Raw genomic sequence first — 25,998 nt, 5'->3', positions numbered from 1 at the left:
TTCTTTTCCTCATAATTAGAGTAACCAAGTTTTATTTAATTTTACCATTTTTCCTGAGACCCTTAACTGTTTAAAATGAGGAACAGAATATCCTTATGTAAAGTAGGTTTAAAATGGCACATAACAAAGTTGTCTATATGTAACTAAAAACTAACAAAAGAAACTAACTTATTAAAGTGTATAGCATTACCTCTTGTGACATTGAACCCCTTGTTTGAAAGCAGAAAATACCCGAGCATTATGGCTTGACTTTTGTGACAAGAAGTTATTTCTTTGTTGAGTAGTACAGATCAGTAATTGTTATTTCTGTTATTGTTTCATCCTATTTGTCTAGAGCTTTAAAATTTACAGTGTTTTTATGTCCATTATCTTATTTGATCTTCATAGCAGCCTGTGAGTTAGGTGGTATTTTTCTCTTTTCTAAAAATGAGAAAATGGAAGCCCAAGAGATCATCTAACTTATAGTATCATCTAGTAAATAGGATAACAGTATTTTTTTTGAAAAATTCTGTATATTTTTTTAAGTATTCCATAGATTTCTGATGTAATAAGTTGTGGCCATTTTTCTGACTAGATTCTTTATTAAATCTTATAATTTACATAACTACTTTATAGAGGATGCAGACAAATGTCAAAAAACATAGGTGTACTTGTTTAACTAATTGGCCATGGTGTAAAAGAAGATTATTTGATATTCTCTCACTCTGAGTTAGGACTACTGTCATTAGAACATCTCTTTCTATAAAGCAGTTTTGTCCTCCATAATATGGATTATGAACTTAAGTGGAGTTCTAAAGAGAAGGTCCAGAAATGTTTTTGAATATTGTTTATACCTCTGGAAGAAATACAACTGTAGATATATATGCATAAATGTATATACACATATTTAGTTTAAAACCAGTGATTTAAATAGGCCTGAAATGTTTCCAGAGATATATAAGGGCTTTTTAAAAAGTAATCTTTAATTTTATATACCTGTCTTAGGTTTATTTTCACTGTAGTAACAAAAGACCATTTAGTTCTTCTTTTGTTTTTTTATTTACCTTACAGTAAAGGGTCATTGACTTTTACATGTTATAATAAGTATAGCATATAGCATATATTCATTGTGCTCAGTGCAAACAATGAATTAAACTTTTTCTTGGGTTAAATGTGCATTCCTTAAAGTGTAGCACAAAAGTCCCAGATTTCTTTGTATTAAAAGGAGTCCATAGTTAAATAAATGTAACATACTATATCCCCCTCTGAAGCATCACAAAATTTACACTACTGTAGTAAGTGCTGAGAATCCTTCAGTAAAGAAACCTGTTAAGCTTTGTTTAATTGAAGTACATTTGTGCACAGGTGCTTAGTTACATCAGATTCCTATTAACATGCCACACTGTACTGCATTTTGAGAAATAATAACCAAGGCTTAAACCCACAGCTTAGTTGTCTGCATTAATCCATGTAAAAATATTTCAACATTTAAAAAGATTTTTCAGGGCTGGCCCAGTGGCGCAGCGGTTAAGTACGCACGTTCCACTTCGGCAGCCCAGGGTTCACTGGTTCGGATCCTGGGTGTGAACATGGCACCATTTGGCAAGCGATGCTGTGGCAGGCGTCCCACATATAAACTAGAGGAAGATGGGCACGGATGTTAGCTCAGGGCCAGTCTCCGTCAGAAAAAAGAGGAGGATTGGCAGATGTTAGCTCAGGGCTAACTAATCTTCCTCGAAAAATATATATATATGTATTTCACAGAAGGAATCCATCAAGCCTGTATACATTTTTTTCTCCTTCCTTTTTATATGAGCTTACAAGTTTTGATATTCTCCCAAATGTCATTGTCTTTTATTTTGAGCTTTTCTCTAGAAGTCACAGCTTTTAGCCCAAGAGCATTGTCTGCCTTATAAGCAAGATTGTTAGACCCACTTAATATTTTAAATAATTTAAATAATTTGTCAGTATTACAAATTGAGAGCTTTCACATCACGTTTTGGATTTAGACTTCTCTTTTTTAAAAAAATCTGAGGACAGTGATGTCAGCAACATGTCGACATGAGACTCTCCCTTTGTCTCTCTCCTTCATCTACAACTACTAAAACATCCATAACTCAACAATGCTTCCTCTGTCCAACACACCAGGACACTGGAGAAAGCTACACATTTGTACATCTGAAGATTAATGGATTGGAACACACAGAGGAGGTAAAATCAGGCAACAGTGGAGGCGATGCCCATGATTCCAGTCCGTAGCTGTGATCTGCAGCCCCAGGGAACCTGGTAGCAGCAGCATCCCCAGCCACAGAGAACTGGGTGGTGGCAGTGGGACCCACAACCCGGCGTCACTCCAGCCATTGCAGCGCCCACAACCCCAGCCCCCCGTACTTGCATACCCAACAGCCTCAGATGTGGCAGAAGCACCTCCCATTCCAGTGCCCCTAGCAAGCGACTCCAGCAGTTGCAGTGAAGCCAGCAGCAGCAAGACACTAGTGACTCCAGAGTCACAAACAGCTACAAGGAAGGCAACTGTGACATCTCTGGCAGAGGCAGTGGAGGGTGGGAAGTGCCAATTCTCAAATATAGCCAGAGGAAGCTCAAAGAAAAGAAGCCAAAAACTTGTGTCATAGTACCACCTACTGAAAAACAAAAGACCTCTAATTACCAATCTGTTGAACTGTTAGAATCAAAGTAAACAAAGCTTTACTTAAATAAGAAATGTCTTCACTACTTCAGATATGCTGGCAGAGGAACAACGCAGCAAGCACCATGGAAAACTATGGTAACACAGTGTCACAAAAAGAAAATAACGGTTCTCCAGAAACCAAACTTAAAGTCATGAAAGATTGTGATCTAACTGATAGACGATTCAAAATAGCTGTCATGAAGAAACTCAGTGAGCTACAAAACTCAGAAAGACAGTTCAGTGAACTTAGGAATAAAATTAATGAACAGAAGGAATACTTTACCAAAGAGATTGAAACTCTAAAAGAGAGCCAGACAGAAATTCTGAAACTGAAGAACTCAATACATGAGATTAAGAGTGCAATAGAAAGCATTGGAAATAATGGAAGAGAAAATTAGCAAGCTCATAGATGGAAGTCTAGAAATGATTCAGGTAGAAGAGAAGAGAGAACTAAGATTTTTTTAAAATGAAAAATCTCTACAAGAACTGTCCAACTCCATTAGATAAAGTAACATAAGGATAGTAAGTACCAAGAAGGAGAGGAGAGGGAGAAGGGAGCAAGAGATTAATTAAAGAAGTAATAGCTGAGAACTTCCCAAGCCTGGAGAAGGAACTGAATATATAAGTCCGTGAAACTGATAGGACACTAATTATCCCAACACAAAAAGACACGTTATATTAAAACTGTCAAATGTCAGTGATAAAGAAAGAATTTTAAAGATAGCCAGGGGAAAAAAGATAGTAACCCACAAAAGAACCCCCATTAGCCTGTCAGCAGAATTCCCTGGAAACTCTACAGGCCAAGAGAAAATAGAATGATATGCTCAGAATATTGAAAGATGAAAACTGTCAGCCAAGAGTACCCTATCCAGCAAAGTTATCCATCAGATAGGAAGGAGAATGAAAGGCTTTCTCAGATGAACAGAAGCTGAGGGAGTTCATCACTGGTAGACCTGCCTTACAAGAAATGTTAGAAGGAGCCTTTATACCTGAACAAAAAGGCAAAAGTACACAAAACTTTGAGTAAGGTGATAAATAGAATAAAAAATTACAACTCTATAACAGAATAGGTTATTATACAGTTATAGCATAAAGATTAAAGGCATGAAAAGCTTCAAAAATAACTATAGCTGTTTCAATTTGATAACAAACTCACAACATAAAAAGGGATGATTTGGAACAACAGAAACGTAAAAGGGGAAGAGGAAAAGGACGGAACCTGCATAGGCAAATGAAGATAAGACAGTACCAGCAGGAAAAGGACTATCTTATTTCTGAGACCTTTCATACAAACCTCATGGTAATCACAAAAAGAAAAATTCAGAACACAGTCACAAAACATAAAAAAGGAAATTCAGAAACACATCACAAAAAACCACCAAACTGAAATGACAGGCAGAAACACAAGGAAAAAGAAACAATGGAAATATAGAGCAACCAGAAAATAAAAGATAAAATGGCAGTATTCTTTCCTCATGTATCAATTATCACCCTAAATGTAAATGAATTAAATTCACCAATCCAAAGACACAGATGAACTAAAATGAGACACAGATGAAATAAAAATGAGACCCAACAGTACAATAATATGGGTTCAGGAGACCCATCTCAGCTCTAGGATAAACATGGGCTTAAAGTGAAGGGCTAGAAGGTGATACTCCAAGCAAATGGCAACCAAGAGAAAGCAGGTGTAGCTATACTTTTGCCATACAAAATAGACTCCAATATAAAAAGATAACGAGATAAAGGTGGATGTTATGTAAGGATAAAGGGGACAATTCATCAAAAAGAAATTTATTAATATATGTGTGCCTAACATAGGAGCATCAAAATATATAAAGCAATTATTAACAGACCTAAACTGAGACATTGACAGCAACACAATAATAGTAAGGGACTTTGACATCCCAATTATGTCAGTGGATAGATCATCAGACTGAAAGTCAACAAGGAAATATTGGCCTTAAATGAAACATTAGACCAGTTGGGCTTAATAGGTATAGAGAGAGAACATTCCATCCAAAAGCAATAAAATACACATTCTTCTCAAGAGCAGATGGAACATTCTCAAAGATAGACCACATGTTGGGAAACAAAACAAGTCTCGGTAAATTTAAGAATACTGAAATCATATCAAGCATCTTTTCCGACCACAGTGGTAACAAACTAGAAATCAGCTTACAAGAAGAAAGCTGGAAAAGTCACAGATATGTGGAAACTAAACAACATGCTAATGAACAACTGTTGAATCAATGAAGAAATAAAAGGAGAAATCAAAAATACCTTGAAGCAAATAAAAATGAAAACACAACATATCAAAGTCTATGGAATTCAGCAGAAGTGGTACTGAGAGGGAATTTTGTGGCAATACAGGCCCACTTGGAGAAACAAGAAAAATCTCAATAAACAATCTAAGATACACCTAAAGGAACTGTAAAAGAGGGACATATGAAGCCCCAAATCAGTAGAAGGAAGGAAATAATAAAAATCAGTGGAAATAAATGAAATAGAGACTAAAAAGACAAAAAAAAAAAAACCAGTTGATGAAACTAAGCTCTGGTTCTTTGAAAGGATAAACAAAATTGCCAAACCTTTAGCTAGACTTTTATAAGAAAAGAAGAGAGAAGGCTCAAATAAATGAAAACAGAAAGGAAAGAGGAGAAAGTACAGTGGATACCACAGAAAATGAAAGGATTATAATAGAATACTGTGAAAAGCTACATGCCAACAGGTTGATAACCTAGAAGAAATGGATAAATTTCTAGAATCATTCAGCCTTCCAAAACTGAGTCAAGAAGAAATAGAGAATCTGAAAGATCAATCACTAGAGTCAGGAGAGCGAAACTGTAATCAAAAACCTCCCAAAAAATAAAAGTCCAGGACCAGATGGTTTGTGTGGTGAATTCTACCAAACATTCAGGGAAGATTTAATGCCTGCCCTTCCCAAACTCTTCCAAAATACTGAAGAGGACGAGACGCTTCCTAATTCATTTTACAAAGACAAAACCAGACAAGGACAAAACAAAAAATGAAAATTACAAGCCAATATTGCTGACAAACAGGTGCAAATCATGCTGTATTAGCAAATCAAATACAACAATACATTAAAAGGATTGTATACCATGATCAAGTGTGATTTATTCCAGGGATGCAAAGATGGTTCAACATCCAAAAATCGGTGTGATGCAGCACATTAACAAAATGAAGAATAAAAATCACATGACCATTTCAGTAGATGCAGGGAAAACATTTGACAAAATTCAGTGTCTGTTTATGATAAAAACTCAATAAAATGAGTATTGAAGAAAAACACCTCAATGTAACAAAGGCCAAATGTGACAACCCACAGCTAGCATCATACTCACTGGTGAAAACTGAAAGCTGTCTTCCTAAGATCAGGAGCAAGATAAGGATGCCCACTCTCACAACTCATATTCAACATAGTATTGGAAATCCTAGCCAGAGCAATTAGGCAAGAAAAAGAAATAAAATGTATCCAGGTTGGAAAGGAAGAAATAAAACTGTCACTATTTATGGATGACATGAGTTTTTATGTAGAAAACCCTAAAGAATCCACCAAAAAACCATTAGAAATAATAAACGAATACAATAAAGTTGCAGAGTACAACCAAAAAAAGCAGTTGCGTTTCTATGCATTAACAATGAACTAGCAGAAAGAGAAATCAAGAATACACTCTCATTTACAATTGCAACAAAAACAATAAAATACCTGGGAATAAACTTACCCAACGAGGTGAATGACCTATACACTGGAAACTATGAGACACTGTTGAAAGAAATTGAAGACACAAAGAAATGGAAAGATATACCATGCTCATGGGTTGGAAGAATTAACATGGTTAAAATGTTCCTATTATTTAAAGCAATCTACAAATTCAGTGGAATCCCTATCAAATTCCGAACAATATTTTTCATGCAAATAGAACAAAGAATCCTGAAATTTATGTGGAACCACAAAAGACTGAACAGTCAAAGCAATCCTGCGGAAAAAAAAGCTGGAGGTATTGCATTTCTGGATTTCAAAATATACAACAAATCAATGGTAATCAAAACAGTGTGGTACAGACAGAAAAACACACACACAGATCAGTGGAACAGAATTGAGAGCCCAGAAATAAACCCACACATTTATGAACAGCTAATTTTCCACAAAGGAGCAAATAAACAACAGAGAAAGGAAAGTCTCTTCAGTAAGTGGTGTTGGGAAAACTGGACAGCCGCATTCAAAAGAATGAAAGTAGACCACTATCTTACACCATACACAAAAACTAACTCAAAATGGACTAAAGACTTCAATGTAAGACCTAAAACCATAAACTCCTAGAAGAAAATATAGGCATTACATTCTTTGACATTGGTCTTAGCAGTATCTTTTTGAATATGTCTCTTCAGGCAATGGAAACAAAAGAAAAAATAAACAAATGGGACTACATCAGACTAAAAACCTTCTGCATGCAACAAAATGAGAAGACAACCTACCAACTGGGAGAAGATATTTACAAATCATGTGTCCAATAAGGGGTTAATATCCAAAATACATAAAGAACTCATAGAACACAGCAGACAAAACAACTTGATTAAAAAATTGGCAGAGGATCCAAACAGACATTTTTCCAAAGAAGATACACAGTTGGCCAACAGGCACATGAAAAGATGTTCAGCGTCACTAATATTAGGGAAATGCAAATCAAAACCACAGTTAGATATCACTTCATGTCCATCAGAATGGCTGTTCTTAAAAGACATAACAGAGAGGATGTGGAGAAAAGAGAACACTCTTACACTTCTGGTTGGAATGTAATTTGGTGCAGCCACTATGGAAAACAATATGGAGATTAAAAATACAACTACCATATGATGTAACCATTCTACTTCTGGGTATTTATCCAAAGAACACGAAAACACTAATTTGAAAAGATATACACACCCCTATGTTTGTTGCAATATTATTTACAATAGCCAAGATATGGAAATAACCTAGGAACCCATTGATGGATGAATGGATAAAGAAGATGTGGTATACATATACAATAGAATATTACTCAGACATAAAAAAAGATGAAATCTTGCCATTTGCAGCAATATGGATGGACCTTGAGGGTATTATGCTAAGTGAAATAAGTCAGAGGGAGAGAGACAAATACCATATGATTTCACTTGTATGTGGAATATAAAAAATAAATAATATGAGCCCAGCCCAGTGGCATAGCAGTTAAGTTTGCATGTTCCACTTCAGCAGCCCAGGGTTCACCGGTTTGGATCCCGGGTGCAGACCTACACACCACCTGTCAAGCCATGCTGTGGGGGCGTCCAACATATAAATAGAGGAAGATGGGCAAAGATGTTAGCTCAGGGCCAGTCTTCCTCAGGAAAAGGAGGAGGATTGGCAGCAGGTGTTAGCTTAGGGCTCATCTTTCTCAAAAATAAACAAATTAATAAAGGAACAAACACGACAAAACAAAAAGGAACACATAAATATGGGAACAGATTGGTGGTTACCAGAGGGGAAGGAGGGTGAGAGGAGGACGAAATGGGTAAAGGGGTCAATTTCATGGTGATGGATGGAAACTCAGTTCTGGTGGTAAACACACTGTAGTGTATACAGAAGTCAAATTATAATGTTGTACATATGAAACTTATATAACGTTATAAACCAGTATCAGCTCAGTTAAAAAAAAAACAAAACAAAACTGAAGGGCCCAGCCTCGTGGCTGAGTGGTTAAGGTTCCACGTGGTCCGCTTCAGCAGCCTGGGTTTATGGGTTCACATCCCAGGCATGGACCTATTCCATTCATCAGCCACACTGGGGCAGTGTCCCACATATAAAAAAACTAGAGGGTGATTGGCAACAGATGTTAGCTCAAGGCAAATCTTCCACAGGGGGGAAAAAAAAACCTGAAGACTGATGACCTTTATTCCCACATGGCAGCAGTCTGCTAGAGCTGCTTCCCTTAGATTGGGCATATATACTCTCCATCCCCCCTATTGTCTTACACCCAGCCTCCTTCACTGACGTACATTACTGTCTTGCCCCTTTATTTGAGTTTATATACTATATCCATACCACTCAAATAAAAACTATTATGCAATAAACACCTCAGAAGCATTATTTTATTATTTATATACCCTAGTGCTGTCTGATGCAACAAATATGAATATATGCAAATGGAAAATAGTTCTACAAAGCATTCATCATTAGGTCATCACATTGCTGTGATCATGATTTCTAGAGGGAGATGATTCTTAGGGAGAGATTATAAGTTACTTGCCTTTTCAACATAGATTTCGCGTGTATTTGGAGAGCTATTCACTTGACACGTGTTCCCTGTAAGCTGCTTTTTCTACAGTTTTCTTTATCTGCTTTTCTATCTATAGAATTTCATTAGAATTTGGCTAGATATTTGTTCCTGGTACCATCTCCCACACAGTCATGGTTTGTTAGGGTTCTGGAGTGGCTTAAAACAAGAAACGCTCATTAGCCCACTGAATCTTAGGATGTTTTATTGGATACATGGCATTTACCATACTGTGAGAATTGGGGCTCCTATTCATAACTGATTCCAATGATGGAAATTTTCAAAACATTTTATCAGTTCTCAAATTCTCACATCTTTTCCAGTTTTTTGGTAATTTTCCTTTCCATCATTACGTCAACTTGCAAATAAAAATGTGGGAGGTGTGCAGTTCTTGCTACTTACCTGGTTCAAGTTTCTTTTTCAACTCCATTCATAGATAAATTCACCTTTGAGCTTTGAAAATCACAGTTTACTATGTAAATCTTACTTTCAGAGGTGTGTGAATAATCAGGGCACCGAATTTTATCAGCTCCCAAAGGAACAACAGGAAATCCTTCAAGCAGATCCATGAGAGAGAATATCCCTTGAGTGCACTCTAGTTATGTTTGAGTATTCAGCTTCCTAATGGGTACTATTAGTCGCTGCCACTTTAATACTCTGGACGTATCAATGATTGTGCAGTAACATGATGATAGCTTTCAAATGTAGTTTTTTTCACCCCTTCATCCCCTCTTCTACCTGTTTTTCCTCGAGTGGAAATAGTGACTGCTTTCATAAACAATTCTGAAGCCACCGTTAATCTGAGAAATCAAACTGAAAGGGCAAAAAATTAATAGTTTGCTAATGTTAAAAAATATGCAACATTTATTTTTAGCACTCAAACAATCATAAACTCAAATAACTGCTTTTTTGGTACATTGCATGTAATTTTTATGAGAAAGACATAAATATAAGGTAAAATATCAACAGAGCTTGTTTACAGACAAGCGTGTCTCTTGGAATATCATAGAATACATGTATATATATAGGTGGGATTTTTTTTACATCTTTTGCATCCTGGTGATAATACTCGTTAATGGTAACCTTACAAGAATCTGAAATTTTTTCAGAATCATCAAAAGAAGATTGTTATGTTCTGTATAACTTAAAAACCTTGATAATACATATACATAGATATAGTTTATGTCGTAAATCTTAGGACTGTGGTTCTCAACTGAGGGCGGTTTGGCTCCTCTCACCACCTGAAGGACAATTGACAACATCTGGAGACATTTTTGGTTGTCACAACTGAGGGGAAGTAAGGGATTACAACTAGCATCTTGTGGGTAAAGGCCAGGGATGCTGCTAGACATCCTACAATGCAGAGGGAGACTCTCACAACAATATCAATGTCAGTAGTGGCAAGGTTGAGAAACCCTGTCTTAGGAATGATGAGGAGCCGGATATTACTATCTATTGAGCACTTATTATTTACCAAGCACTGTGCCTTTCCTCAAAGAAAACTCTATGTGAAAGAATTGTACTTATTTTGCAAATAACGAAACTGAGGCTTGATATAATTAGGCTATCTGTCCAAAGTAATGTGGCTACTAAATGGACAAATATGAGTTTAATTTGTCTGACTCGAAAACTTTTGTGAGCTTCTTCCATAAAACTGTATTGCCTCTCAGGAAACTATTTGACTACTCCACACCCTAGCTGTTCTGTATGTAAAGAGAAATTACCTTTATCTGTATTAGCGATGCTACATCATTTCTTGATCATGAATGTATCTGCCCAACCCAGACCTCTCCACTGAAGCTCAATTGTGTCTTCAAATACTTACTTGATATTGCTGCTTGGATTTCTTCCCCACCCCACCCCCCCAGCTTTACTGAAATATAATAACTGCACATATATGAATGTACAGTTTGATGAGTTTTGACGTATGTTTAAACCCATGAAACCATCACCACCACCACCAAAATAGTGGACATAATCCAGAAGTTTCCTTGTGTTTGTTTATAATCTATCCCTCCTCCTTCTAGCTCCCATTCAATCACAGATCTGCTTTTGTCACAATAGATTACTTTGCATTTTTCTAGAATTTTATAGAAATAAAATCATATAGTATGCACTCTCCTTTTGGTCTAACTTCATTCACTTAGCATAATTATTTTGAGTTTTATCCATGTTGTATATCAGTAGTCAATTTTTTTGATTACGGAGTAGTATTCTGTTGTGTGAATATACAACAATTGGTTAATCCGTTCCCCTGGGGGTGGGCATTTAGGTTGTTTCCAGTCTTTAGCTGGTTCAAGTAAAGCTTCTGTAAACATTCATGTACAAGTCTTTGTGTGGACGTAGATTTTCATTTCTCTTGAGTGAATTCCTAGGAATACAATGGCTAAGTGATATAGTAGGTGTGTGTAGAACTTTATTAGAAACTGCCAAACTATTTTTCCAAGTAGTTGTATCATTTTGCATTCCCACTGGTGCTGTATAAGAGTTGCAGTCCCTCCACATCCTCTCCAGTACTTGATATGGTCAGTCTTTTCAAATTTTAGCTGTTCTAGTAGATGTGAAATGGTATCTTATGGTACTTTTAATTTGTATTTTCATAATGAATAATGATATTGAACACCTTTTTGTGTGATTATTTGCCATCCATATATCTTTCTTCTTTAGTGAAGCATTTATTCAAATCTTTGGTCCATTTTTTATTGGGTTGTTTGTCTTCTTATACTTGAGTTGTAAGAATTCTTTATGTATTCTAGAAACAAGTCTTTTATGATATATATTTCACAAATATTTTCTCTCAGTCTGTGACTTGCATTTTCATTTTCCTAATGTATTTTGAAGAGCAAAGTTCTAAATTTAGATTAAGTCCAATTTATCAATTTTTTTCTTTTATAGTTTAGGCTTTTGTTTACTATTTATGAAGACGTTGCCAAACCTGAAATCACTGAGATTTTCTCCCGTTTTCGATTAAAAGTTTTATAGTGTTAACTCTTACGATTAGGTCTGTGAGCTAAAGTGTCTATTTCTGGACTTTCTGTTCTATTGGTCTATTTGGCTATCCTTTTGTCTACATGACACTGTCTTGATTACTGTAGCTTTGTATAAATGTTGAAATTATGTAGTGTAAGTCCTCCGGCTTTGTTCTTTTCCAAAATTGTTTTGGGTTTTTTTGGGTTCTTTGCATTCCTATATCAATTTTAGAATCACTTTGTCAATTTCTACCAAAAAAGGCTGACTGAGATTTTGATTGGGATTCTGTTGAATCTGGGGGAAAACTGATATCTTAACAATATTGCACTTTCTCATACAAGAACACAGTATATATATTTATTTAGGTCTTTTTTAATTTCTCTCAAGATTACTTTGCTTTTCCTGTCATCTGCTGGGTTTTTTCCATTTCTAAAGTATGTTAGTATTAAAATCTCACATTTGAAAAAGAACTATTTGAGGGATAATAACTAAGTTTGGTCTTGACTGCCAGCTCTGTTCGTTTACACTCACTGCCTACAGCAATATGTCGAAAAGGATTAGCTGTGTCTGGTTTGGCTGAGGGAATGGAGAGTAGTGTATTTGCCGTTTATAGTACTATAGGCAGATTTTAAATAATAATTTGCTTTGGTAATTGTTGCTTCAGGTTTTAGTGATCCTTTATATTTTTTTTGACAAAGTATATTGAAACAAATAGTTTAACCTAAAGACTTTTAAGTCTTAAGGACAAACATAAAAATTTTTAAAGAATAAATGAAAAATTAAATGTCAAATTCTGATTTTATTGCCAAATAGCATTATAGGATATATATGTTAGTTAAAAAATACATACTAAAGAATCTGCAGTTGTTTGGCTTAATTTTATAATTAAATTATTTAACACAGCAACACTAACAGTCAGCAAGGACTATGTGTTCAGTTATGGGGGGGGGGGAACTGAGGTATAATTTACATACAGTAAAATTTATTCTTTAGGGTTGTATAGTCCTGTGCATTTGGGCAGATGTATACAGTAGTGTAACCAACTATCACATTTGAGATACACTATTACCAGCACCCCAATAAGTTCCCTTATACTCTAATCAGAAGTTTAACCTAAAAATATTCTTGAGAAAATGTAAAAATCTAAATATCTTTTCTTTGAATATTTTTAAACATTTAAAGAATAAAAATGTATTTAAATGACATTGGAATTTATTTTAAGGCTATGTCTTTCCAGCATAATTGTAATATCACTACCAGCCACACTGTCCAAGAAAGTTAAATCATTTTTGCTTAGTTCCCTCAGCAAAAAGGATACTTTAAAATAACAGCATCATATTGAAGTACTTTATCTTTGAATATTACAGAAGAAAACTCCGCAAGACAGAGTGAGGATTTGGGAAGCCAGTTTACAGAAATTTTCATTAAACAACAAGAAAATGTCACTCTCCTTTTATCTTTATTGGAGGTAAATAAAGAACCTTGCTATTTTTCTCATCCCTTAATAAGCTTCTTTTCTTGCCTTTTTGGGTGTTCTTGAGGAAGCAACATATACATACCTTTTCAAGGTAGTGAAATTTGTTGTATCATTCCAGGAGATTCACATGCATGTTTCAAGAACTCTATAATCTGTTAAGATACTGTTTGCTTCTTATTTCCGTTTTTACAAAATATTTTTTATCTATCAGTAACAGTTTAATCAGCTTGATCAATTTACATTAACTCTTTTCTTTTTTTTTTTCCTTTTCTTAAATTACCTCTTTTAAGTTTGCTAAACTGTTTTTCTGTTGGTAGTTTTTGGTACCACTATTAACTGAAAAAAAAGGTGGTTTTCTTAAAAATGTGAATTACAGATGTTAAATATTTTAAATGCTTATATTGCAGGAGTTTGATTTCCATGTCCGCTGGCCTGGTGTGAAGCTTCTTACTTCTCTTTTAAAGCAACTAGGGCCTCAGGTGCAGCAAATTATTTTAGTCAGTCCCATGGGTAAGTGACTCATCTATCTTAGGTCAGTTTGATTTAAAAGAGGATCCTTCCTGTATAGGGGGACTGACATAATGTGTTATTAAATTGTTTACATTCGAATCACTATTTGTGTTTTTATCTGCCGGTATTTTTCACATGGTTGTGTGTTCTAGGTGTTTCAAGATTGATGGACTTATTAGCAGATTCCAGGGAAGTTATACGTAATGATGTAAGTTGAACTTGAAAAAGAAGTCTGAAAATAATGCTGCTCTTTTTTTCTCTTTGCAAATAAAATCTTTGTTGACTCTTATTCAGAGTCCTAAGAGGTTAGATTTGGAGAGTTGGGGTAATGGCCCATCTTTTAGACATATTTAAGTTATATAAAAGGACACATTATTTGTTGCCTGCCTATCCAGTATTTTGGCTTAGACAAATGATTTTACTGTTCAAATTTGTGCCTTCCACAAGTTTAGGATCTCTTCCCTCCTCTTCTGAAAGGTTGTAGTGCCGCCAAACTCTACCTCCAGAAAGAGTAGAGGAAACATCCCTAGACATTAACTGTAAATTTAACAAAGCATTGCATTTGGAATACTCACCCTCATTTGACTGAATATATGTCTCAAAGGATTTTCCATGTAATCTTTATTTAACTATAGAGTACAATTTGCTCTGCAGTTATTTTCCATTCTATTTTAATATTTGTGTATAAGTTTGAATATTTTGTATTGATGTGATACTGTTTTGTTGCTTGAATATTTTTCTCTGTTATCTACAACTTGATCAAAACTATAATACTTTAGATAGCAATTGGAAAAATCTTTTTTTAATTAAATTCTAGAGATAGGAGTTCATATCAAACTAATTCACTCTCCATATCTATACTGAGAAGTCCAAGACTCATGGAAACCAAGTGACTTGCCCTTTGTTAGTGATGTCTTATTCATCTTGGTATTTGTGGTACGTGGATCTGTGCCTTTCTTACCCATCCTCAGTGCTGGTAAATACCATTTGGGTTGCTCTTAGCTCACAACTGGTTAGTGGCAAAGCAGAGACAAAACTGAAGTGCTCTTGACTTCTGCTCCACATAGGTAGTTTGTTTAGCTTTGTATTTAAAATTTCATAGATGTATGTCAGCACAGTATTCTAAGTGGTGAAAAAATAGTAATGTAATTTATGAGGACATTTCTTATTCCTTAGTATTCTTTTAAGAATTGTCTTATTTAAATTGGACCCATCTACTAGGAATATTGAGTATCTTTCTTTGACTAAACTATTACTGTGTATCTTAAACCTAAAGTTATTCTCCTCTTCTCTCGTCCCTCAGTTTAAATAAGATGATACCCATGGGGCCGGCCCTGTAGCCAAGTGGTTAAGTTCATGCACCCTGCTTCAGCAGCCCAGGGTTCGGATCCTGGGTGTGGACATGGCACCACTCAGTAGGCCACGTTGAGGTGGCATCCCACATGCCACAACTAGAAGGACCCACAACTAAAATATACAACTATGTACTGGGGGGATTTGGGGAGAAAAAAGCAGGGGTGGGGGAAAGAACATTGGCAACAGTTGTTAGCTCAGGTACCAATCTTTGAAAAATAAATAAGATGATACCCTACAAGCCATTTAATAAAGAAGTTCCCTCCTGGGGCTGGCCCCGTGGCCGAGTGGTTAAGTTTGCGTGCTCCGCTGCAGGCGGCCCAGTGTTTCGTTGGTTCGAATCCTGGGCGCGGACATGGCACTGCTCATCAGACCACGCTGAGGCAGCGTCCCACATGCCACAACTAGAAGGACCCACAACGAAGAATATACAACTATGTACTGGGGGGCTTTGGGGAGAAAAAGGAAAAATAAAATCTTTAAAAAAAAAAAAATCATTTAAAAAAAAGAAGTTCCCTCCTCCTGGATTGCCATTAGTATCATTACCATTTATTTTCGTTTTCAGATATGATTTTTTTTGCATGACTGCATTATCTTGGTACTTAAATATATCATTTCCTTTCTCTCTCTACTTTCTTTTTTTCTGCTCCTAACCTTTTTTTCTCAACTTTCATCTGAGATAAATAAAATAAATAAAATTAGTCTTGATTTATGTTGTTTTTGATTAGTTTTAGGATTAGGATTTAAGTTAAATTTTTGTGGTAACATCTAGATTCTTGGTTTTTGCATGTTTTACAGCCATCTTTTCTTTGGCTTCAGTAAACCTATTCATCTGAATTTTTTCATGGATTCTTACTATCATAACATTATGTAATATAGCACCATAGTATACCACAGTTGACAGCAGCAGTCAGAGGCAGCTAACTGGCACCTCTGGCAGTAATTAATGGCTCTCTCTGACTGCTTGGAATGATATACTACTTGTTTCACCCCCTCTGTTGTGTCTTTTTCTTTCTTTATCCTTCTTTAAAAATTCTCTTTTCTTTCTTTTTAATCAACTTCCTGATTGCACTATTAATAACAGTTGTCAATGTTGACTAGCCTCTGTGGGAGCATATTGGCAAAGATTTTTAGCCCCAGTTTGTTTTATATTTGAATCATTGATTCTGTCCTGGATTTAGAGAATTAGTTGGTCATTTATCATAGGTGCACTGACACTATCATTTTTATTTATGTTACTTAATGCTTAAAAATTAGCAAAAAGGTTAAGAAAACTCTAGGAAGTAACTACTGGCATACTTCTAGATGACAGGCTTTAATTCCATTCTTTAATTTTTAATTTTTTATGATAAGAAACGTAAACACAAAATAGAGAGAACACAGACAAACTTGTCCCTAAACCCATCAGTTTTCATGATTTTGTTATACTTTCTTCATTTACCCCTCCCCTCACCACTCTTTTTTATTTTTGGCTGGAGTATTTAAAAACAATCAAACAATCAATATAATTTCACCATTACGTACTTCAGTATACATGTCATATTTATATGACATTTCCTTATATAGCTGCATTGCCATTATCACATTTAATGAATTAACAATGATGTCTTAGCCCTCAGTTTAAATAAGATAACTATTCCATATTCAGGTTTCCCCGTTATCTCAAAAATATCTTTTACAGGTGGTTTCTTCAAATCAGGATCCAGGCAAAGTTCTTTCATTACATTTGGTTGTTATGTCCGTTAACTTATTCTAAAGGTCTTGATTAGGTTCTGGTTCACCTTTTTGCTGGGATATTTCCTAGGTGTTACAGTGCACTTAATTTTACAACACATCAAGAAAGATGAAATATCTGACTGTTTCACTTTTAGTAATCAGTGGGTTTGATTCAGGAGGTGACAGCCAGATCCCTCTATTGCAAAGTTCTCTATCAACCTGACATCAAATTCCTCCATTACATTTGATCATCCATTAATGATCATTGCCCGAATCGGTTATTTTTTTTAAGAATTGCTAACTGATGATTTCTATAATTCTCTCGTTCTCTCACATTGATTAAGCTGTAATCTTCCACAAAGAACTTTACTTCATCAACTAGTCTACTTTATTACCCTGAAATACAGTTCATACATGAAAGGCAAGATAAAAAAATAAGCCCCTTTAATCACCAGTTTTTAAAGTAAGGAGTTGATATCTACTTACTTTCAATGGCCAGTGAGTATACTTTCGTTTTTAATAGCGTTTCAGTAGATGTGTTTGATTAGACCTCTTAATAGTCAGGGAAAAGAAACTAACATGTATTGAGAACTTAAGATATAAGTAGTGTATATATACATATATAGTAGGTTCTATGGAAGTTATTTTATCTCTTTTCATCCTCATAAAAACCCTGTGACAAAGTTATTATCCTTGTTTTACACATGGGTATACTCGGACTCAGAATTTATGTAATTTGGTTAAAGTTACACAGCTAGTAAGTAGGACAGCCCTTTTTAAAACTCACTTTATCTAACTCAGAGTTTCAGTGTTCTTTCCACTTTCCTCCCTTTCTAAGCTGTTAAACTCAAGTTGGCAGCATTAAGTGGGAGAATTTGGCATCTAAAAATAACCACTTTTGCCTTTTTCTCTCATCTTAATGTAGAGACTTGACAGGAAAATGAGTACAACAAACTCACTAAGGCCATAGGCATATTTTGTCTTATGTGAATACTTATCTGCCCAGTACTGACAAATAATTTGCCTCTTTGGGACTTTTGAACTGTCTGTTTACTATTCCTCTTCTTCCTAAGTAATATCTGCTTTTTTCATGAAATATTTGCCATCTGTTTGACCATCATGGTATTGTTGGGCTCTTAGGGGTTTGTAAAATACTTGGTGTTTGATAGTGAAATAGGTAGAAATGGGTAACAGTGAGTTTTTCTTGAATGATAAAGAGGTTGCAGAATATATAAACTAAATCCAGCTTAACAAGAGCTGGGAAGACTGAAAATCAGAAGCAGAGTCTGCTGTGAGGTCTCATGCTGGACATGCCATTCATGAGGCGTGATTTCTCATCTTTTTTCTATCAACTTAGAATCAAGTTTTGGCAATTTGGGGGCCAGATAATTACAAAAATATCTGAACTTTCTATGCTAGAATGTGATGATGTTTGTTGATTTATATTATTGAATTCACAATTTCAAATTGTTACTATTGTGAAGCATGTACAGAGGCATTCCTGAGACATATAATTGTGCTCAACTCTCTTAGGCCGTGGTGAAAGCTATGTAACAATTGATGAATATGCAAGAATTATATATTTATATTATATGGTGAAAGGAAAACTGAATTAGGAATTGGTAGACATGGATTCTAGTCTTGGCTCTGTCCCTTTGAGATCTACAACCTTAGGGAGGCAAATTGCTCACCTTCTCTGTCTCGATTTCCCTATGTATGAAATGAAGGAGTTGGCCTTGTGAAATTCCTGCCACTTCTAAAATTCTGTGGTTTTTAAAGTAATTTTAAAATGTCTTGTAAAGTTGTATTCCACTAAACATTATCTTTCTTCTCCATAAGGGTGTCTTACTACTACAAGCACTAACAAGAAGCAATGGAGCAATCCAGAAAATTGTTGCTTTTGAAAATGCTTTTGAGAGACTACTGGACATTATTACAGAGGAGGGGAACAGTGATGGAGGTATAGTATGAAGAGACTGATTTGAAGAGATTCTTTCCTACTCACTGAATTGTTAACTTGGAGGGAATGCAATTGGAGGGAGAAATGAGGACTCTTACTTTACATTCTTTCTTTCACTATAGAGTGTTATGTATGGATTCCTTTTTATTTATCCTGTTTGATATTTGTTAGGCTTCTGGAATCTGGATTGGTATCTTTCATCATTTCTGGAAAGTCTTAGCTATGTTTCTTCAAATACTGCTCTGCCACATTTTATCTTCCTAAATGCAGATTTAATTCTCAGTCATCTGATTTGACTTTCACTCTGTCATCTTACTTTCTCTTCTGTGTTTTCCATCTTTTTGTCTTTCCAGGCTTTATTCTGGGTTATTTCCTGTGACTTGTTTTCTGTTTTACAATTCTCTTTTCATTTGTATTTAATCTGCTATTAAACGTGTTCATTGAAGTTTTTTCCAGTTTTATTGAGATATAGTTGACATATAGCACTAAGTTTAAAGTATAGAGCATAATGATTTGACTTACATGTATTGTGAAATGTTTACCACAATCAGTTTAGTTAACATACATCTGTTGAGTTTCTTTAATTTTTCCTTTCTAGAAGTTCTCTTTGGTTCTTTGGCAAAATTACCATGTAATTTTCTATAATTCTCTTTTCTCTGCAGATGTTTTCAACTTGTCTTTTCTTTTTTTTTTTTTTTTGCTGAGAAGATTCACCCTGAGCTAACATCTGTTGCGAATCCTCTTCTTTTTGCTGAGGAAGATTTGCTATGAGCCAGCATCTGTCCCATTCTTCCTCTATTTTGTGTGTGAGACATTGTCACAGCATGGCAACTGATAGACAAGTAGCGTAGGTCTGTGCTTGGGAACCAAACCCAGGCCACCGAAGAAGAACGCACTGAACTTAACCACTAGGCCACTGGGGCTGGCCCTCAACTTGTCTTTTATTTCTTTGAACATAAGAAACAATTATTTTATAGTCTCTGTCTGATAATTCCAATATTTTAAGTCTTTGTGGAGCTAGTACTTTTGCTCTGCTGGTTCCTGCACATGGTACAGTGTTTTTTGTGTGCATGATTATCTCTGACTATAAGTTGTGTTGTACTTAACAGAAATTATTTATAGGAATTTGAAGCCTGGGAGGAAGGTAATTTCTTTCAGAGAAAACATATATTCGTTTCTGCCAAGCCCTGGGGATGCAATTTATCTGGGATCACCTTAATCCAGATTCAAGTCTTGAGATTTCCTAGGCCACTCAGGCACTGCAAACCCAGGCTGTGAGATGTGTGAGAACTAGTTAACTTTTGGATTCTCACCCTGAGAATATAGCCCTTTGAAGTCCCAGCTTATTAGGTGGAGAGTTCTCTATTAGATTCTTTCCCTACCTTGTTTATGTCCTTGGCTTTGATTTATTTTCCCTCTGCCCCATGAGACTGTCAAAATGAAAGTTTTAGGTTTGTCAAGATCAAGAAATGTACTCTCAGCCAAAAGGTACTTCTATACTTGTTTACCTCTTCAAATATCCATTTTCTCTTCAGTTTTAACCTGCTAAACTATCAACTCTTTATTGTTCCTAAGGCTTTTTGGTTTTGTTTTTATTTTAATTCAGTGTTTTTAGTTGTTTTTAATGAGAGGTTGATCCAAAAGCCTAGCACTAGGGGCAGAGGAGAAAATGAGTCTATTTGCGCTCACTGAACTGGGATTTGCAAGTATAGTAGTACAGTTGAGAGTTGGCTATATTAATCTTGAAGGGAGGGCCAGGCTGGAGGTGAAGATTTGAAAGTCTTTAGACTATAGATGAGAGATGAAACAAAATTAGATTCACAAGAAAGATTAGATGACAGGACTGGCCCCATGGCCGAGTGGTTAAGTTCGTGCACTCCGCTTCGGCAGCCTAGGGTTTTGCCAGTTCGGGTGTGAACATGGCACCGCTCATCAGGCCCTGCTGAGGCGGCATCCCACATACTACAACTAGAAGGACCCACAACTAAAATATACAACTATGTACTGGGGGGCTTAGGAGAGAAGAAGGAAAAATGATAATTTTTTTAAAAAAAGATTAGGTGAGTCCCTTATGGTGAGTGAAGGGAAGTGCTAGGATGGAACCTAAGGTATACCAGTAGTTAAGGGATGAGATCTAGAGGAGCAGGTATTGGTGAAAGAGACTGAGGAGAAACAGGCTGAGGGCCAAGAGGAGAACCGCACTTTTAGAAGGGTCAGGGGAGTGGGTAGCACTGCTAGAAGGTGCTAAGATATCAGACAAGTTAAGGGTAGAAACGTATCTATGGGATTTAGAACATGGACATCTTTGGTGACCTGGGGAGGGCAGTTGTGTAAAGTGGTTGCCTCAGAGTCCAGATTGCAGTGTCAGAGAAGTGAGTTAGAAGCAGGAAATAGAGTAGTAGAGAAAACACATGCCAGGAATTTAGAAGAGGCAGGGAAGAGAGGTGAACGGGAAGTGCAGTTTGACGAGGAATGGTTTTTCTCTTCTTAAATTTTTTACTGATATTAAATATTTCAAACATACGGAAAACGGAAAATAGCATAACAAACACTTGTGTACCTACCGTCCAATTCTATTAAATGCTTACATTTTGCCTACACATTTTAGATTTTTTTTAAGAAATAAAACACAAGTCCTTTGTGTAACCATTCTAATGTGTTCCTCTACTTTCCTTCTCTAAGATGATAATATTCTGATTTTGTTGTTTTTCCTTCTCATGTATGTTTTTATACTTTTCACATGTATTTGTGTGTTTGTACACACACATCTTCATATTTATTCATAAACTATATAGCATTATGCTGCATGTTCTCAAACTAGATAAAAAGTATCCTGAATATAACTTTACAACCTTCTGTTTTTAGTCAACATTCTGTTTTGAGATTTATCCATGTTGAGACTTGTTACTCTAGTTTATTCATTTTAAGTGCTATGTATTATTCTGTAGGACAAATCCACTGTGATCTCTTATTTTCTTATTGAGTTGACAATTAGCTTGTATCTGTTTTTGCTAATATAAACTGTTATAGTGAACAGTCTTTATATGTCTACTTGTATTTGAAGTTTCTCTACACTATATACCTACAAATAGAATCATACTTTTTTCATCTTTACCAGATATTGCCAAATGGCTTCTTTAAGTGATTTTCATCAATCTGTACGTCCCTTAGCAGTGTTTTTAAGTTCCTGCTTCTTCACGTCCTTGTCACTCCTTGCTTGCCAATTTCATGGAGATGAGATGATATCTCATTGAAATATTATTTCCTTTCTTAAACTAATTAAATTAAGCATATTTTCATGGGTGTTTTCACCATCTGTGTTTGTCTATTTGTCTTTTTTCCCCTCTGCCCGTTTTAGTAGAAGATCATTTTTCCTTTTCCATTGCTTACCGGGAGATCTTTGTATATTCTGGATACTAATCCTTTGTTGATTATACATGTTTCAGTTATGTTCTCCTAGTCTGGTTATAGTGTTTCTATTAAAGTGTAAAATTTTAATATAATCACATATTGGTTTTTTTAATAGTTTATGCTTTTGTATCTTGTATAAGAAATCTGTCTCTTCCTCAAGGTCGTAAAGAGAGGTTCCATCATTTTCTTCTACTAAAGACTTTAAAATTTTGTCTTTTACAGTTAATGTGGATTTTGTATTCGAATGATGATAGGAAATTTGTAATCAAATTTCTGTGTATTTGAGGTCTGTTTCTTCATTCTCTGTTCTGCTTCATTAGTCTGTTTGTCTAGCTCCTCGCTACAACCACACTCTCTTAATAAAGCTTCATAATAATCTCCTATCTATTAGATTATAGGAAAGATCTTCTGTCTTGGCCCTTTCAGAATTGTCGTAATAGGCCTTTTCCTTTTGTTCCTTTATTTGAGTGAAACTTGTTTGCTATTTAAGTTCTGTGAAAATCCCCATTGGGATTTAGATTGGAAATATATTGAGTTTACAGATTAATTTAAGGAGAATTGTCATTTTTACCATGTTGACTTTTTCCATCCATGAACCCAGGTATATCTCTTAATTTATTCAGGTCTTCTTTTATGTCTTTCAGTCATGTTTTATAATTTTGAGCAAAAGAATCTTAGACTTTTTTTTATTAGATTCATTCCTAGGGATCTTACAGTTTTTGTTACCATATGAAGGGGATCTTTTTCTATTACCTTCTCAGTTGGTGACTACTTGATTTCTGTATATGGCTCTTGTATCCAACCACCTGATTAAACCGTTAGTTCTAGTTGGGCTTTCTGTGTAGATGGTCATATTTTCTACAAAGAAGAGTGATCTTTTTCTTTTCCTTTTTAAATCTTATACCGCTTTTCTTTTTTGTCTTATTGCACTAATTGGAATCTTTAGTACAGTGTTGAATAGTTGCTGAGTTTAATGAGAATGCTGATGTTTTACCATTAAGTTTGATTTTTACTAAGAGTGTTTATCATGAATGAATCTTGAATTTTAGTAAATATTTTTTTCTACGTCTATGGAGATTATTAGATTATAATTCTCCTTTAATCTATGAGGGCTTTTTCTTAAAATAGGAGAGATAGCAACCAATTTAAGCAAATAGAGAAAGTGAGGAGTTGGGGAGGATGATCAACCAGTAGTACGTAATACCTGAAAAAGGAGGAAGGAATGGAATCTAGAGTAAAGGTAGGAATTGGCTTTTAAGATTGGAGAAGCAGCACATCTTCTGTCATAACATGGGAAGACACAGGTAAAGATGTAGGTCCTTTCTCGGATTTGGTGATAAGGAGTTGAGTTGAAGACAGAGTCATATGCTAGGAGAGAAGAAGGAGGACACAGTTAAGAATTAGGGAGAAGGTTAAAATAGTCTTTTAGAGAATAGGAGAGCTGGTAGTTAGGAAGATTACCAGGCAGGGATAAAGGTCCCATTGAGGGTGTTCACCACAATTTTACAGCAGTGCAGATCGCTTGTCAGCTGCCTGGGTGCAGATGTAGGAAAAGTGCTAGGCAGGCCATTTTTCACAGGCTTGGGCCTTTTCTAGGAAGGTGCTATGAAAAGACAGTAAGACAAGAGAGCTTAGCATATTATCTATAGAATGGAAAAAATGAAGATCTGTATAATCTAAGCTGGATAGGAGAGGAAGTAAAGATAGAGGGGGTTCCTGAAAAAGGGAGAAAAAAGGCTTGTTGATGAGTTGAAAGTCTCAAGGAAGCAAGAGAACAGATATGTTGAGATTACTTGAACTGGAAAGATAGGTTTTTAGTAATAGAGTGAGAATTCTCTCTGAAGATGAGGCCCTTGGGACTGAGAGGTCCATGTTGAAATTGAAATCAAGAGTGACAGCAAAATGTGGAGAGAGAAAGAAGACTTTGAGCAAGATGCCAGTGATGTTTTCGGGGAACAAAGAGTAGTGACCATGAATTTGTTACATAATTTCAATGAGGAGTGGTAAGAAATGATAAGCCAGGTGACCTGAGCCTCAAGGGAACAGGAGATTTTTAGGAGAGGGTAGAGGAACTATGATCTCTGGAAAGTACACTGGGCTGGGAGGATCGTAGATTTCATATCCTGATTCTAAGGTAGATGGGATTGAGAACATGAACTGCATTCACTTGAGAACGTTTAAAGAAAAGGAACATTTCATAAAGTAATTGAGGGTATTGTTATTAGTGCCATCAGGTCGATTCTGACTCCTGGAGACCCTTTGTACTGCAGAGCAGAACTATGCCTGGTCTTTTTGTGCCATCCTCTCACCTTCCAGCACTATATCAGACCACACTCTGCTGCTGTTCATAGAGTTTTCATGCCAGTTTTTTTGGCAGTGGGTAGCCAGGTCCTTCTTTGTAGCCTGTCTAGTCTAGAAGCTCTGCTGAAACCTGTCCACTATGAGTAACCCTGCTGGAATTTGAAATACTGGTGGTGTAGCTTTCAGCATCACAGCAAGATGCAGCCATCGCGGTGTGACAACCAACAGGCAGGTGGTGTGGTTCCCTATCTGGGAAATGAATCTGGGCCATGGTGATGAGAGAACCCAATTTTAACCCCTAGACCACCAAATTGAGGAGATAGTAGGTTTTATTAAGCAGTATTTAGGAGTTTGAGGTAGCGTCATAAAAAAATTTAGAAGGAGGTTAAGTAGGGGAGAGGAAGTACAAAACGTTCTAAGATAAGAAAATGGAAGAGCACAGGTGACCAAAGAGGTGCATATTTTCAGAGGTGACCAAAGAAAATGGGATTTTAAAGCAAGGTGGAATTTAGCTAGTCTTCAGGGTTACTAAGACAAGTTCCAGTGGTTCCTTGTAACTGATAGTGGCCCTCAAGGCTCTAGAATTCATTTTGCACACTGGAAGGAAGGCCTTCCAGTTACAGTGAGGGCTCTGACATTCTGTTTCCTCCAGGGCCTTCCAATGGTCCTAATGGCAGATCTTATTTAAGGGAGATTTATGGTCCTGCGTAAGAGACAAATATAGTGGTTCTTCCTCATGAGGAGAGGATCCACATGGTTCAGCAATATGAGGTAAGGAAGCCTCTAATCCAGAGAGATCAGGACTGGTTAAATCAGAGATTCTTAAAAAGTATTTAAAATGTGCACCCTAAACATTTTATTTTAAGTTAAATGTAATAAATTTTTTTAAATGTATATTTTATATACTAATCTTTTGGGTTAGGGCCAGAACTTTTTCTTTAAATATGGGTCTGCTGATAAGAGTTTTTCATCATCTTTCTTGCAGACATCACACCCATAATACATCATGTATGATTTGCATTTTGGTTTCTTTAAAATGGAGTGCAGGACCTTTCTGGGTTTTTATAATTACTTGGCTTATTTTTTAGACTTGTATTATCCATACGTAACAATAGCTGTTCATTGAGTTTTGCCAAAGACTTAAACTTAGTTTTCATAAGAATAGCTCTGTTGTCATACTTATTTTATCAGTTTACATAATAGTTAATAACCAGTGCAAATAGCATGGTAGATTTGTGAACAAAAGTTATTTACTCTTAGATACAATACCAAAACATGATCCATGAAAGAAAATTGGTAAGTGAGGCTTCATTAA

At 35.7% G+C, this 25,998-nt stretch overlaps 1 protein-coding gene across 2 annotated transcripts in view; it reads left to right on the top strand.

Moving 5' to 3' along the window:
* The window catches only part of USO1 (USO1 vesicle transport factor), a 94,420-nt gene that overhangs the window by 35,243 nt on the left and 33,179 nt on the right, over window positions 1–25,998 (top strand). For both annotated transcript variants that reach the window (XM_044766153.2, XM_044766152.2), the window contains exons 5-8: window positions 13,323–13,423; window positions 13,840–13,942; window positions 14,095–14,150; window positions 18,851–18,971. In XM_044766153.2, coding sequence (XP_044622088.2) covers window positions 13,323–13,423; window positions 13,840–13,942; window positions 14,095–14,150; window positions 18,851–18,971 — 381 coding nt within the window. The remainder of the gene's footprint in view (window positions 1–13,322; window positions 13,424–13,839; window positions 13,943–14,094; window positions 14,151–18,850; window positions 18,972–25,998) is intronic.

This window comes from Equus asinus, chromosome 3 (assembly GCF_041296235.1).
Source record: "Equus asinus isolate D_3611 breed Donkey chromosome 3, EquAss-T2T_v2, whole genome shotgun sequence".
Lineage (NCBI taxonomy): Eukaryota > Metazoa > Chordata > Mammalia > Perissodactyla > Equidae > Equus > Equus asinus.
The sequence above is the reverse complement of the archived record's forward strand: the minus strand, read 5'-3'. Positions and strand labels throughout refer to the sequence as shown.